Source organism: Colletotrichum aenigma (assembly GCF_013390185.1).
Source record: "Colletotrichum aenigma strain Cg56 chromosome Unknown KSG_Cg56_contig09, whole genome shotgun sequence".
NCBI lineage: Eukaryota > Fungi > Ascomycota > Sordariomycetes > Glomerellales > Glomerellaceae > Colletotrichum > Colletotrichum aenigma.
The window spans coordinates 1,340,097-1,352,303 of record NW_023500915.1 but is presented as its reverse complement, the minus strand read 5'-3'; the positions used below and the strand labels follow the sequence as shown (position 1 = coordinate 1,352,303).

At 51.1% G+C, this 12,207-nt stretch overlaps 2 protein-coding genes across 2 annotated transcripts; both read right to left on the bottom strand.

The window, feature by feature from the left end:
* Positions 1-2,878: 2,878 nt before the first annotated feature.
* Positions 2,879-4,291, bottom strand: CGCA056_v013061 (uncharacterized protein; the record flags this gene model as incomplete). The annotated part of the gene is made up of 1 exon (XM_037328305.1): positions 2,879-4,291. The coding sequence occupies one exon, from the start codon at positions 4,289-4,291 to the stop codon at positions 2,879-2,881; it is 1,413 nt and encodes a 470-aa protein (XP_037172584.1).
* Positions 4,292-9,743: 5,452 nt separating this feature from the next.
* On the bottom strand, positions 9,744-11,369 carry TDA6-0 (putative vacuolar protein sorting-associated protein TDA6; the record flags this gene model as incomplete). The annotated part of the gene is made up of 1 exon (XM_037328304.1): positions 9,744-11,369. One exon carries the CDS (start codon positions 11,367-11,369, stop codon positions 9,744-9,746), a length of 1,626 nt encoding a protein of 541 aa, XP_037172585.1.
* Between the last annotated feature and the right edge of the window lie 838 nt (positions 11,370-12,207).

Here is a 12,207-nt window from a genome sequence, read left to right as displayed (position 1 = left end):
AATTCTTAGTATTTTCTGGTGCGATGTTTGGTTGTTGCTGGGTGCAAGTGTGATATTTGGTATTCCGAGTGGCTTGAAAGGTACGGTGAGCATGTTGGGAGGGGTATATAATCGAGCCTGTCGCTGCGGGACGCAGAAATCCAGCCCGCGCGGAATTGGCTTCCAAAAGACTTCGAAAAAAGTAAGAAGTGTGGCTCTACTGGTTCAGAACGCTTTGTGGGTCAGAGACAAACAATGGTGTCGAAGAGTTGAGACTTGGTTGTCATCGCTCAAATGAATACTCGTGGACAGTCTCCGGACAGAGATGAGAAGCACCGTCTGGAACGATGAGCCAAGGTAGCTAGATCATTGACTTTGGAGCTGTGGGAGACGATGGCAAAAACATGCTTCATGGAGTAGAGCGACGGAGGAGTTTTACGACTATCCTCCACCAATTGCTTGTTTGCGGTTGCTCAACCGGGGAATGTTGGTGTATTTATATGCATCATGAGCCGCTCTCATGTCGTGCGTGATGAGCGAGGCGAAGGTGGGAACCAGGTATATATTTCAAGTGATTGGTGGTTTCGTTGGTGGCATGACAGATAATGCATTTTGAACGTTGTTTCTGGAATGGATATGCGCGACAGCCCCGGCTGCAGGGTCTTGCTGATGATATTGGACCAGATGAGGTTGATTGTCGTCGAAGACTAGCTTGGAGGTTGATTGTATCTTGCCGGCCTTGACCTTTGTCTTTGGCTTATTCGAAGGCGAAGCTGCGCGAGGATGAGTATGGGTGTGAATTTCAGGGGAGACTTAGGAAGTTGAGGTCTGTCTGCAGGATGGATAGGTCTAAGGAGTGAGGCAGCAGAAGCAGTGGAGGCCCTGTCCCAGTGGTCAAATACGATTTATTCTGATTGTTTTTCTTTTTTTTTTTTGTTCCCTCGGCGCACGACTGTATAGGTATTTATATACGTCATGAACCTGCTCTAATACCATTGTATGGTGAGGCTATAGGATTTGTTGCAAATGTTCAGCCTTTCGAGTGGTTACTTTGGTGGCAGCAGACCAACAATTGTGACTTCGTTCGAAGGTATTATGACGGTGTCTGGAACCCATAATGTCGATGTATCGCCGTGGGTGAGTCATGGTGTTTATCAAAGAGTGACCTCTTGTTTGAAGGAGACAAAATTTGAAGTCATGGTTCTGTGCCCTCTCTATTGGAGGAAGAGAGCCACATCCAGGGAATGGAATAAGCGGTTGTGGTGTTACGGGGAGAAGGTATCTGGACTCTGGAAGGCGACTCGTATTCCTCTTTGAAAATCTCCTATGTTGGCCTACATAGGTGTCTCTAGCCCGGTCCACGCGGGCCTCGTAAATACAGTTATAGAGAAGCTGAAAACGTGTACATGTAGGCTGGTAATCTGCTAGGTATGAAAGAATAACCAAAAGTTGAAATGAGGGGGAAATGGTCAAGAAGATGCTTCGCAAAGAATGAGGGGAGCGCAGGGGGGTCAAGATGTGTCTTGAGAGATGGGGCTGGAGATCGTAGGAAGCATCGCAACCAGACTCAACCCTAGTTTAATCGGCTCTGATTGTTTCTCTTGTCTTTTTTGCGTAAGTTCAGATACTTATTTCGATGAAGATACGGATATTCCGAGAGTAGCATAGTATGAGAGCTTGGTAAAGGCAATCACGACTGCTACATGTGTGTGCGGACATGTGGCACAACGTTGGTCAAGATCACGGGCAGTATCACTCGCCCGTCCGCCTCCATCAGACCAAGATAGAACATGCGTTTACTGGAGGATAGTCTGATTTAATTTCAATTAGTTGACCGGTATATTTGAAATCTGAACCACAACAAATGCTGATTCCAGGGCACTGTTGTGAAATGTCCGGTCACTCAAGAACGCGCTGCATTGTCCTGCTTGTGTAGAGATCTATCACACTCCAGGTTGCCTAAGACTCATCATCATGGTGGTATTCGACGCTATGCATTCGTCCTTCATCGCCGTTTTTCAGGTTCTGCAGTGTATCAGTGAACGTAACAGCGAAAGAACGAGAGAAAGCCGGCTTGTTCAGAGAGAAGACTGGTGATAGCCGGTGATGGAGTAGACTTCCTTTTTTGGCTAGGCATAACTCTTTGCCTGAACATGATGATGCGTTCACTCTGATATTCCTTGCGTTTTGCAGAGAAATCAAGGGGATGGGAATATATATATGTATGCATATGTGTGTGCGTGCAAACGTGATTGAATCTGAATATGAATCACATCTTCCCCGTGGATAATATAACACCTAGTATGTATAGTCTCAATTGGAATTGATGTATTCATATGGATTGAAAGTAAGACCGAGGCGCTGACAAAAAGAAGAGGGAACGTTCACAAACCAGAAGAAAACCTCACAATGGCCCTTTCCCCTCCGAACACAAAGTCAAGAATTCTTCGTAAAGATCCTGGAGGCGCCATTATGACTGGCTATAAAATACCAGGAAGGCTATTGAAATTTCGGAGGCACAACAAAAATCCTCGTACAGTCCATTGCCTTTAATTCAGTTTTCAGTCCGGTCTCATGAATAGGGAAGGCTAGACATGTGTAAACTTGTACATGCACAAGCTCTGTCTGGCTGATGAAGTCGGCGCCGCCTTCTCTCGGCTTTTCCTACGATGTATTGGAGACGTTTGTCATGGGAAAGAATGTAATATGACGATTTCATGCCATGTAAATAACGCATACTGTTTTCCCAAGTTACCTCTGTGCGAATAGCTACTGTCCAAGCGACAATTCGTTGTGCAGAGGCACATTGATAACCGAAGTGAGGACGAAGACTTGAGTTTCCTTATGTATTCCTATCAGCTGCGACGGTAATCTCGTCCAACTTGGTTTTCACTCCAGTTCACTCAAACATCTGCCACTGGTTCTGCAAATGCTCAATCTGGATCAGAGTCCCCCAAGACTGGTCCCTGAGACCATTCATCTCACGCTGGTACGCTGCACTTGTGACCCCCTCGGTCGTCACATGCCATCCCAGCGTGCTATTCCCGGGTTCATACCCGTCAGTCGTACCAAAAAGCACCCTGGCGCTCTGCATATTGCCCCATACGGCGCTCTGGGTGCCGGCATTCAAGGACTGCACGACCTGCATCTCGTGTACCACTCTCAGCCGCCGGATCTCCACAACCGTCTGGATGTACATCTGGATTCTCGTCCTAGAGAACTCCACAAGCCTACCTGCGTTGCCGACTTCACAGGCTTCCACCCACTTCTGTCGCATGCGCGAGGAGTACATGCAGCACATCCTGGTGTCTGGCACGATCTGTTTGTGATAATCCATTGGCAGACTGGAGGCGGCGGGATGTGCGTCTTTGCAGAAGGTCACCCAGCACTCTGGGCAGATGGTGCAGTCGTCCCAGCCGTACCACTTGGCGTTCGTAATCTGTCCATCTCCTGCGCAGGGTGGAACATCGGCGAACGTGCGGACCCAGTTGGAAAATCTTGACCAGACACCCGTCTCAAGAGCCTCCTGCCACCGATTAATATGCTCCGTCCATCGCGGATTTGAGGGATGAAGACTACAGACAAACGGCTTTGTAGGGTCTACGCCTCTTGCTACCTCATAGAATCGATCAAGCTTAAGAGGGCTGACCCACGCCGCGTGACAAGCCGGGCAGATTCTGAAGTCCTCGGGGGCATTGCCGCCAGTTAAGGTGTACCACGTATCTCGGGAGGTTCCTTTCTCAGTACAAGGGGCGTTCGCTAGGATAGTCTTTGCTGCTCTGACAAGAGCATCGATGTTTCTCAGGTCTTTAGCCATGGACATGGCCGCAGCCAGAGGGAAGTTGTTCGTCACGCTGCAGAGCCAGGGTTCGGGTTCTTGTATGCGATGGCCGAGTGCCACCTCTATCCAGTTCGGTCCCTTGGTAATTGGTTCTACAGTAATGAATTCGAATTCATAGCCAAGTGGTGTGGATGCCAAATTCTCATCGAAGCATTTCTCGCAGATTTTGAGGTTGGATACGCGTCCGCCGGATAAGCGCACCCATTTTCGAGAAAATGGGGAAACAGCCAGTTCTTTCTCGCACCTTGGGAGATTTAGGTATTTAATAGTCGACTGGATCCAGTCTTCCCAGGTACGAGTCAAGGAGTAGTTGATCAAGATCCGACCGATGTAGGGAATGCAGATATCGCACGCCCAAACATCGTCCTCGGCTTGAGTTGAGTCGTAGGATGCCCAGTTTTGATGGAAGGCTGTGCCTAGGATTACCTCTTCAAAGCAGGCCTCACATGAAAGGAAGCCATTCAGTCTCATATCAAGTGGCTTGAACCACTTGACGCCAGCAGTTCCTTTCACGCCGCCTACACCGTGACAGTCTTGGATGCTAAGACGTTTCGTCATGTAGTCTCGGAGAGGCTGAGGATCTATCGTTTTAAGGTATTGTGGTATTAGTACTTTGGTTACGCGATGAGCCTTCAAGCCACATGCCCCTCTGGGCCTCGGGACACGTTTGAACGAGTCTGAAAGCGGAGTAGCTGCAAGGTACATGTCGTAGCAGCAGGTACAGATGGTGAAGTTTGGGATGTCGGGTAGGTGATACCAATCTGTCTCGTAATCGACGACTCGTGATTCGGGACAATCCCACATGATATCGTTGGGCTTGCCGTCTTCGGAAAAGACGGGTATTGGTACTGCTCTTCTCCATCCATCGAGGGCAGGGTCTGAGCTCTTCGATGTGTTTGTTCGTGTAGGGTTGCTCTGAAAACTGGTATTTTCCTGCCGAGAACGGACTTGCTCAGTGTTTGTAGTAGGTCGCTGCTGAACAGAGGGCGGCGAGTCTCTGGATTCTGGTCGCTGCCCAGAAGGTGCCGGTGCAGGTCTCAGGGGTAAGTTGTGAATCAGCATCGAAGGGGCTGTTGATCCGGAGCTGGTAGATACACTTGCCACAGCATCGTTGAAGTTGCTTTGGTCATTATCCGGTCCTTCAAGGGATGTCTTTTGGGGTATGGGTGGCGGAGGTGGATAGGATGTGTGCTGCTGATCGGCTGGTGCGACAGCTTCAGGACTGAGTGCAGATGAAGAGGTTGATGTCTCTGCCTGCACCACATTGGATGGACCAAAGGGTTGGTAGTGATAAGGCTCACCGGTGATGTACTGAGCATCAGCCGGAACAACTTCATGGTTCTCCGCCGGCCGAGTATTGACTGGTAACGGCGGTGGAGGGGGGTAGTGGTGATTCTGAGACGCTGGTGAAGGACCGTCATTGAACTGCGACTGAGAACTCTGGGAAGTTACCGCTGTAGAAACCGCATATGCGCCCTGTTGATTTTGGCGTTGTGGGTTGTGATGCTGAGCCGGCGAAGTCGTGCTCGCCGGCGAGATGGATGAGATTGGCGGCAAGCTCATATTGTGTGTCTGCGTTTGCGGTGATCCATAGTCACGATGCTGCGTTGGTTGACCTGTCTGGGCTAGATACTGCGACAGTCTTTGCTGAGCCTTATTCTTGACGTTCTGGTAGGAGCCAAGCAGTTTTCGGTCTTCAACCCAGCATAGAAGGGTTGAGATGCGTGGGTCGTCGGACCAAGCGACTGTGAGACAGCGGTAGGAGAAGATGGATGAGCATGTAATCCTTGAGACGCATGTTGATACTGCCCTGACGGACTCGTCGCCCCATATTGCGGCTGTTGAGGCCACTTCCCTGGATCATATCCTTGAGGAATGGCCGAGGGCGAGGACGGTGAACAGTGCTGGTGCCCATGGTTCGAAGTAGACGTAGATGGAGACCCTCCGGTGCTTTGGGGCCCTTGAAGTTATTGAGACGGTTGGTATGGCGCGTGCGAGACCGATGGTGGCGGCGGAGGAGGATAGCTAGCCGCCGGGCTAACGGCGCGCGGTGGGAGCGGGGGCGGGGGCACCGCGCCGGGCTGACCCGGAGGCGGCGGGAAGTAGGGGTAGCTGCGGGAATCCATCTGTCCCGTTTGTGAAGCAGAAAAGCATAGGACTAACGGGATTGATGGTCTGGATTTCGTGTATGAAGAGGAAGAGTGTATGAAATAGCACAATAAGCACCGATGAAGGGATGAATGAAGCCTTGGCAGGCTTTCAGCTAAATAGACGCCAAGAAAACCTCAGCCCAGCGGGGCGTCGGGCTGAGACCTTACCGCCTGAGAGACTGTTGAGCAGGCAGAATTGTGAAGTTCAGCTGGTTTTTGATTGTCTGGGGGTGGCGCATCATGCCTCACGAGGGCTAGCGTCGTTCTTGGCTCAAGGCAGGTTAATGAGGGCGCGGCCATGCAAGCTGATGAAAGCGGCACCCAAGGTTTATAGTAATTTTGAATAATGTCAGGTTGGCATTCGTCACTGCTGATGAACATCATATCATTCCTGAAAGACAAAAGAAAATACTCTCGCTGGAATCCTCAATCAAATGATATGGTTATTCATCTCCATTACGTCAAAACTGGCAGTTGTTCAGCCAGACAACGGCAGCGTTCAGGGAAATTAAGTTCATAAATATTTTAGCTTCAATGTATCCCAAAGAATAAGCGAAGAATGAAGACGTTGTGAATGAAATTTATGGTTACTTTAACAGCATCTGCGTCGCTCATCCTGTACCGAAAAGAACGTCGTATCCAAGCTGTAGGATGTGGAACTTGAATCAACCGAAATCGTAACTTCACCTCCACAGTTCATTGTCTTAGGAAAGAATACCAAGAGTCCATCTCATTCCATTTATAGCCGTTGTGGGCGCAGTCTGCGAGCTCGCCATGGTGGAAGGACAGAAGAATACACGATGAAGACCCGAATTGAGAGCTTCAGAACGCTTCAATAGGCAGGCTACTTATAATGATGGTACTTTCGCACAGTTTATTCCTAGTCATCAAATGTTCATGACATGAGTCTTCGTCATCGCTTCGACCGACCGCCGACGGTATGTCGTATGCGGTTGAACAGTATATTGGCTATGTGTTTGGAAGCATTTGTAGATTTGCAGAGACACAATGCCCTTCATTCGTGTTGATATTGTTCAGCAACTTCAGGAGAGTATTCCCAGCCAAAGATCCTAAGACGATACCTCCTAGTGTTCGACCAAGAGGCATCGCAATCACTTTGGCAAGCACGTAACAGGTGACTTCCCCGCAAACACTCGCGCAAGGCGCAAAGAGTTGGTAAGTCTTAGTCTTAGAGAAGATGTCAGGCCTACGCATTGATTGGTTTGGATAGCTTTCCGAAAGACTCTCGCTCACTCATGTAGCAAGGTGTCCGTCCGTCTCACATTTTGAACTGAAGTTCAACAAGACCAGCTGATATCCAATAATCATGAAGTAGTTATAAAAACAGCATACATCAACATACGGTGGTAAATTACAGCAATTCAAATCCGTTCCCGAGGCTGGACTGTGGCTCGACCTCTCTTAGAATCACGTCCCATGTACTGCCACTTGGATCGTTGCCTAGTTGGTGTGCTCATACAGCCCACTAAGATAAGCAACGTCTTGCAGCTACATACGTATTTCGCATCGAATAGACGGGAAAGGCAGGAAGATGAAGACCGGAGATCACGCCACCGTTAGTTTGAGTGACTGACTAACGCGTTGAGAGGACGAGACGCGGTTGCCAGACTCGACCGAGGCAAGATGCAGTGATTGCAAGGTAAATCGCAGGCAAAATCATACTAGCGGAGTTCATTGTTGATCATTTTGAGTTACCAAGAAGCATCCAATTTATACATGGAATGATGGATGTGGATTTGGAGCTCCCGAACAAGTTCATGAAGGACCAAAGCTACACATGTACTGGCACCATGACCGTTGCCGTCAGCTAAATCCTGTACAACAAAAACGCCCGGAGATCCAGCTAGCAAAGCTTGGCCACCAACAGGGTGTTTGCAACAGTACTGCTGTCAATTGACCGGCGCAACATCGAACATGCACCAGACCATGCCGCCAGATGACCGTCCAAAGCCCAGACAAATTGGCAGCACTATATAAAGGTAGCTTAAACGCTTTCCGTCATCCAGAAACAGGCTGGAAATGAGAGACGACGGACGACGTTGGAGGCGAATCTGTGTTTCGCCAACACCTGTCAGGAAGTCTCACAAACTTCTTCGGTCATTTTCCAAGACTCTCACCCCACACATCCACTCACCACCGCGAACGATTCTAATAGAATACCCTCCAGACAGTCAAAGGCGGAGACAGAGAATGATGTCATGTCTGCATCCAAAGTTAGGGTAACAGCACAAAGAAGAGCCTCTACATCTCAGGGTTATCAAAATCACTTCATTTACATGAAAAGGTTCGGAGAGCTGATTTTCGTTGTTCTGTCTCGGTCGCTATCTATGTGAACAGATATCCGCGCTTTATATAGAACCACCTCCACCGTTCTTTCGCTTTCAGGCCCAAAATATCAAAGATTTCAAACACTGTTTCTTACTATGTAGAATTGAGTACAAATCTCGCGCAACTCCAAGAGGATGAGATTCATCACAATGCAATGCTGCAGTACAGCCCATCTACAAGCTGGTCGACACATAATCAGGCACTACGTTCACCATAAGCTAGAAGACCGCTAACAGCCAGAGCATCACATATCGTGACCCCAACCATAGCCACATCATACTCGTGATCGTCAGTGGAGTATTCAAAACAATACCCAGCCACCACTGACGAACAGGGCAAAAGTCCGCTTCAAAAAGCCGGTGGGTATAACATCCTCGAGTCGTGAGCGTTTTAGCATTACAGAAGCAAGAGCCAAATACTATACGCGGAAGACAATGTGACCCATTGTGTGGGAATAATACTTCAAACATAGATCCACATCAGCTTCAAGTAGCCTGCCGACGAGCAGTACTGTGTTAAAGCAGCATCGGCACAAAGTTCAACGCGTCCCAGGCCAAGACGCCCACCTTAAATTCAGGGCAAGGACATCTAATTATGCCGACGACGAGAAAGATACAGCAAGACCAACCGGGGTTGATTGCGAAGTTCTCATCCCTAGCCACCGTCACATTCTGCACCTGGCCAATCACCAAGCTCAACTTTAACGATGACCGTCTAGGTAGCCTTCTCAAGCATGATGAAGCAGCGTATTCCGCTAGCATATACATCAACCACCAAAGAGGGATGACAGAGAGAACCAACGTGAACATAGATGAGCACCAAGAGTCTTCCGCAGCAAGCCACAGCCGTCCCCAGAGTCTTAGATCACCGCAGCAAACGGCCAGAGATTTCTTCTGTTCCTACATCTCCTGATAGGCACTGTTCAGATACAGAAGCAGGAGCATCTTATATAGACGCAAGACCTGTGTCGTGAAACTTGTGACCATGCTGCTCGTCTGTCTCTACCTCGCCCTAATCCTCTACGACTTGAACAGACCATTCTCGCGGCGCGACAAATTCACGACTGCAAGCACATATTTTCAACTTTGATCTCTATTCAGTATCGTGGGGGTATCAATCCCGAACTAATTCCAAAGCAGAAACACCGAGTAACCCGCAAAAACTCCGAAGGCCCCAAAGGGCGTGCGCCAAAGCGGCGCCGCCTGGTGTCGCACCCAACCATATCTACATGAAGTCATAAACGAGCGTGTCCGTGAATGTATGCGAAACCTCTAAAAAGGTCGCCGTCGTCGCAGCGAACGTTGATCGTGTGTGTTTGTAGTGATTCCAGTGAGGAATGTCTCATCTACCGTCTGACCCTCTCATTCCATTACTCCCAATTTTGATACCAGAAAGATTTTGTTAAAGGAAAACGCATGCTTCGTCTAGCTGTACCAGGTCTGTCCTGGCTTCAGGTTGTCGAGGATGCGGCAGCGGGTGGTGATACAGAGCTTCTCGCGGTCGAGGCGCTTGAACTTGGGTCCCAGGGGACCAGAGACGTAGTGATATTGAGCAAAGAGACGCCATTGGCGCATATCGGCAAGACTGTAGAGCTTGTCACCCCACGGCCCGGCGTAATGGAACCAAGATGTTGGCGCATCGGGGTTCTCTGCCGTCGGCACAAGACTGGTGGGGTTCTCCTTGCGGTGACCGCTTGCAACATCAACCTCATCGTCAAGATCGTCGTCAAGGTCCTCATCCAGATCCTGAGCGTAGTCATACCAATACGTGTAGGCGTTCTTGGCGGGATCCCAAAGAGGGCCCTTGTCGGTCACGTCCTTGAGCATCTTGAACGGCAAGACGTAGGGATGGTCGCCTGCCTGCGCGTACATGGCGTGAGATCCAACAGCTGAGTAAATGACTGGGCGGTCGCCGCGCTTCTCGACGGCGTGGTACGTGTAAGCCTGGCCGCCTTCGTGTTCAGAGAAGAAGATGCCACGGGGCACGCCGTTCTCGAAGCGCATCATGCAGTGCTCCCAGTCGCCGACGTGATTACCAAAGCGAATGGTCAAGACGGTCTGGCCGAGGTTGTACGAGTAAAAGAAGAACCAGAAAGCGTCGACGATGCCGGAACCCTTGTCGACGAGGACGAGCACGGCGGGGGCCTTGGAGTAGCCTTCCTGATCGGGCTTGTGAGTAGGCGTGTCGGGCGGGGGCAGCGGCTTTTGGTCTCGGCGCCGGTTTTGGAAGCTGCCGGTGCGAGCGGAAGGAACGAAATGTGGGAACCGTCGAGGGTCTGAGATGCGATAGACTGGGTGGTCGCGAGAGACATCGAACCACGTCGTGTCTTCGAGGGGAGATGATGGCACACGGTCGGACCGATCGGGGTCTTCTGTCGGAAGATCCTCATGGCCGTCGTCCTCACCGCCGTCCTCTTCGTCGTTCCAGGGCTCAGGTATGCCGACGTGGCTGTGTAACCACTCAGGCCTCTGCTCGACGTCGTCGTCGCTTGTCAAGTACACCATTCCGTCCTCCTTGTTGAGCTGATGCAAGTCTGACAGAAGCAGCGACTGGTTCAGCGCCTGCCTCTCAAGGTACGGCGTCATGTGCTTGATGTGCTCCGCAATGTCGGCAGGCCAAAAGTTCTCGCCCGAATACAGGTGAACCAGCGGCGCATACTTGAGGACGTAGTCGGGGATCTCCTTCAACGTCTTCGCCTCGGTCTTGTCCTGCGGCGCCTTCTTCCTAGAGACCGATTCCCAGCCATTGTGCTGTCCCTCGTCATTGTACAGGGATCTAAGCTCAAGGCGCAACTCGTCGCCGTCGGTGTCGTTCTTGAAGGGTAACAGAGCCGCGGGGTCCCATGACAGGTGGTGAATGCCGCAGAGACTCAGCCAGCGACAGGCCTGGCGATCAAGCCAATAGGGACTGCTGCTGATCCATCTCTTGTCCTCGCGCTGCTTGGCCGGGTCGGGCGGATTGGGGTTCAGGTACCGTGGCAGGAACCATGCCAGGAAGGAAATGGAGCCCACCACAGCGAGAAAGATGGTGATGCGGCGTAGGTAGTACATCGGGAAAGTCGCAGAGTCGGCTCCAGGCCTGTTCGCAGGTTTTGGAAGTTGTGGTTGAAGGAGAGACGAGCTGACGACGTGACGGACTGGCCGCGGGCGAGGTGTAGGGCTTTTGCTTTTAGTTGATTCTTAGTCTGAGAGCTGGTTACGGAGGCTTAGTGATGGTTCGGAGGGGTCTCGGGATGCCGGCACGTCTTGCGAAAGCCAGCGGGGACTCGCACGGCATCACAACCTAGAGGAGCTGAGGGATTGGAAGCGTTGTCGGCAGCAATGAAGTTGTCAGGAGGTAGGAGGGAGGAGGGGGGTCGAGCGGAGACGCATGGCCAGTGGACGCTGAGGCCCCGTGGACGGTGTTTTGTGTCGTTGTTCAAGGGAAAGTTTGTGAGAGGAGGGGAGCAGCAAGCTTCGGGGTGGTTTTGGACGAGACGGGATGGATGGGAAAGGGAAGCTGGGATGTACCATACCTCTTGTAAGGCATGCGCATGCGGGCGACGCTGACACGCTGCGCTATCGGGCATTACATGGACAGCGACCGACGGGAGCACACCTGGCAGCGCAGTGACAGCTGGGCAGCAGACACTTCAGCGAGAACGGCAGGGCGGCAGCGGCAGCGGCAACAGGCACCAGGGACGCTGCACCTGGTCGTGAAGGCTGGGTGACCACCCCTGGCCGGGCTCGGCCAATGCAGCCGCCACCGACTGGTTGTCTTTGTTGACGCTAACCCGAACCAGACTCTGTGAGGATCTGGCCGACATAAGGAAGACATGCAGAAGTACAGGTACATTGCCGAGGGGGCAGCTGGCCAGACGCCTTGAACAAGTCGAAAGGCATAGTGTAG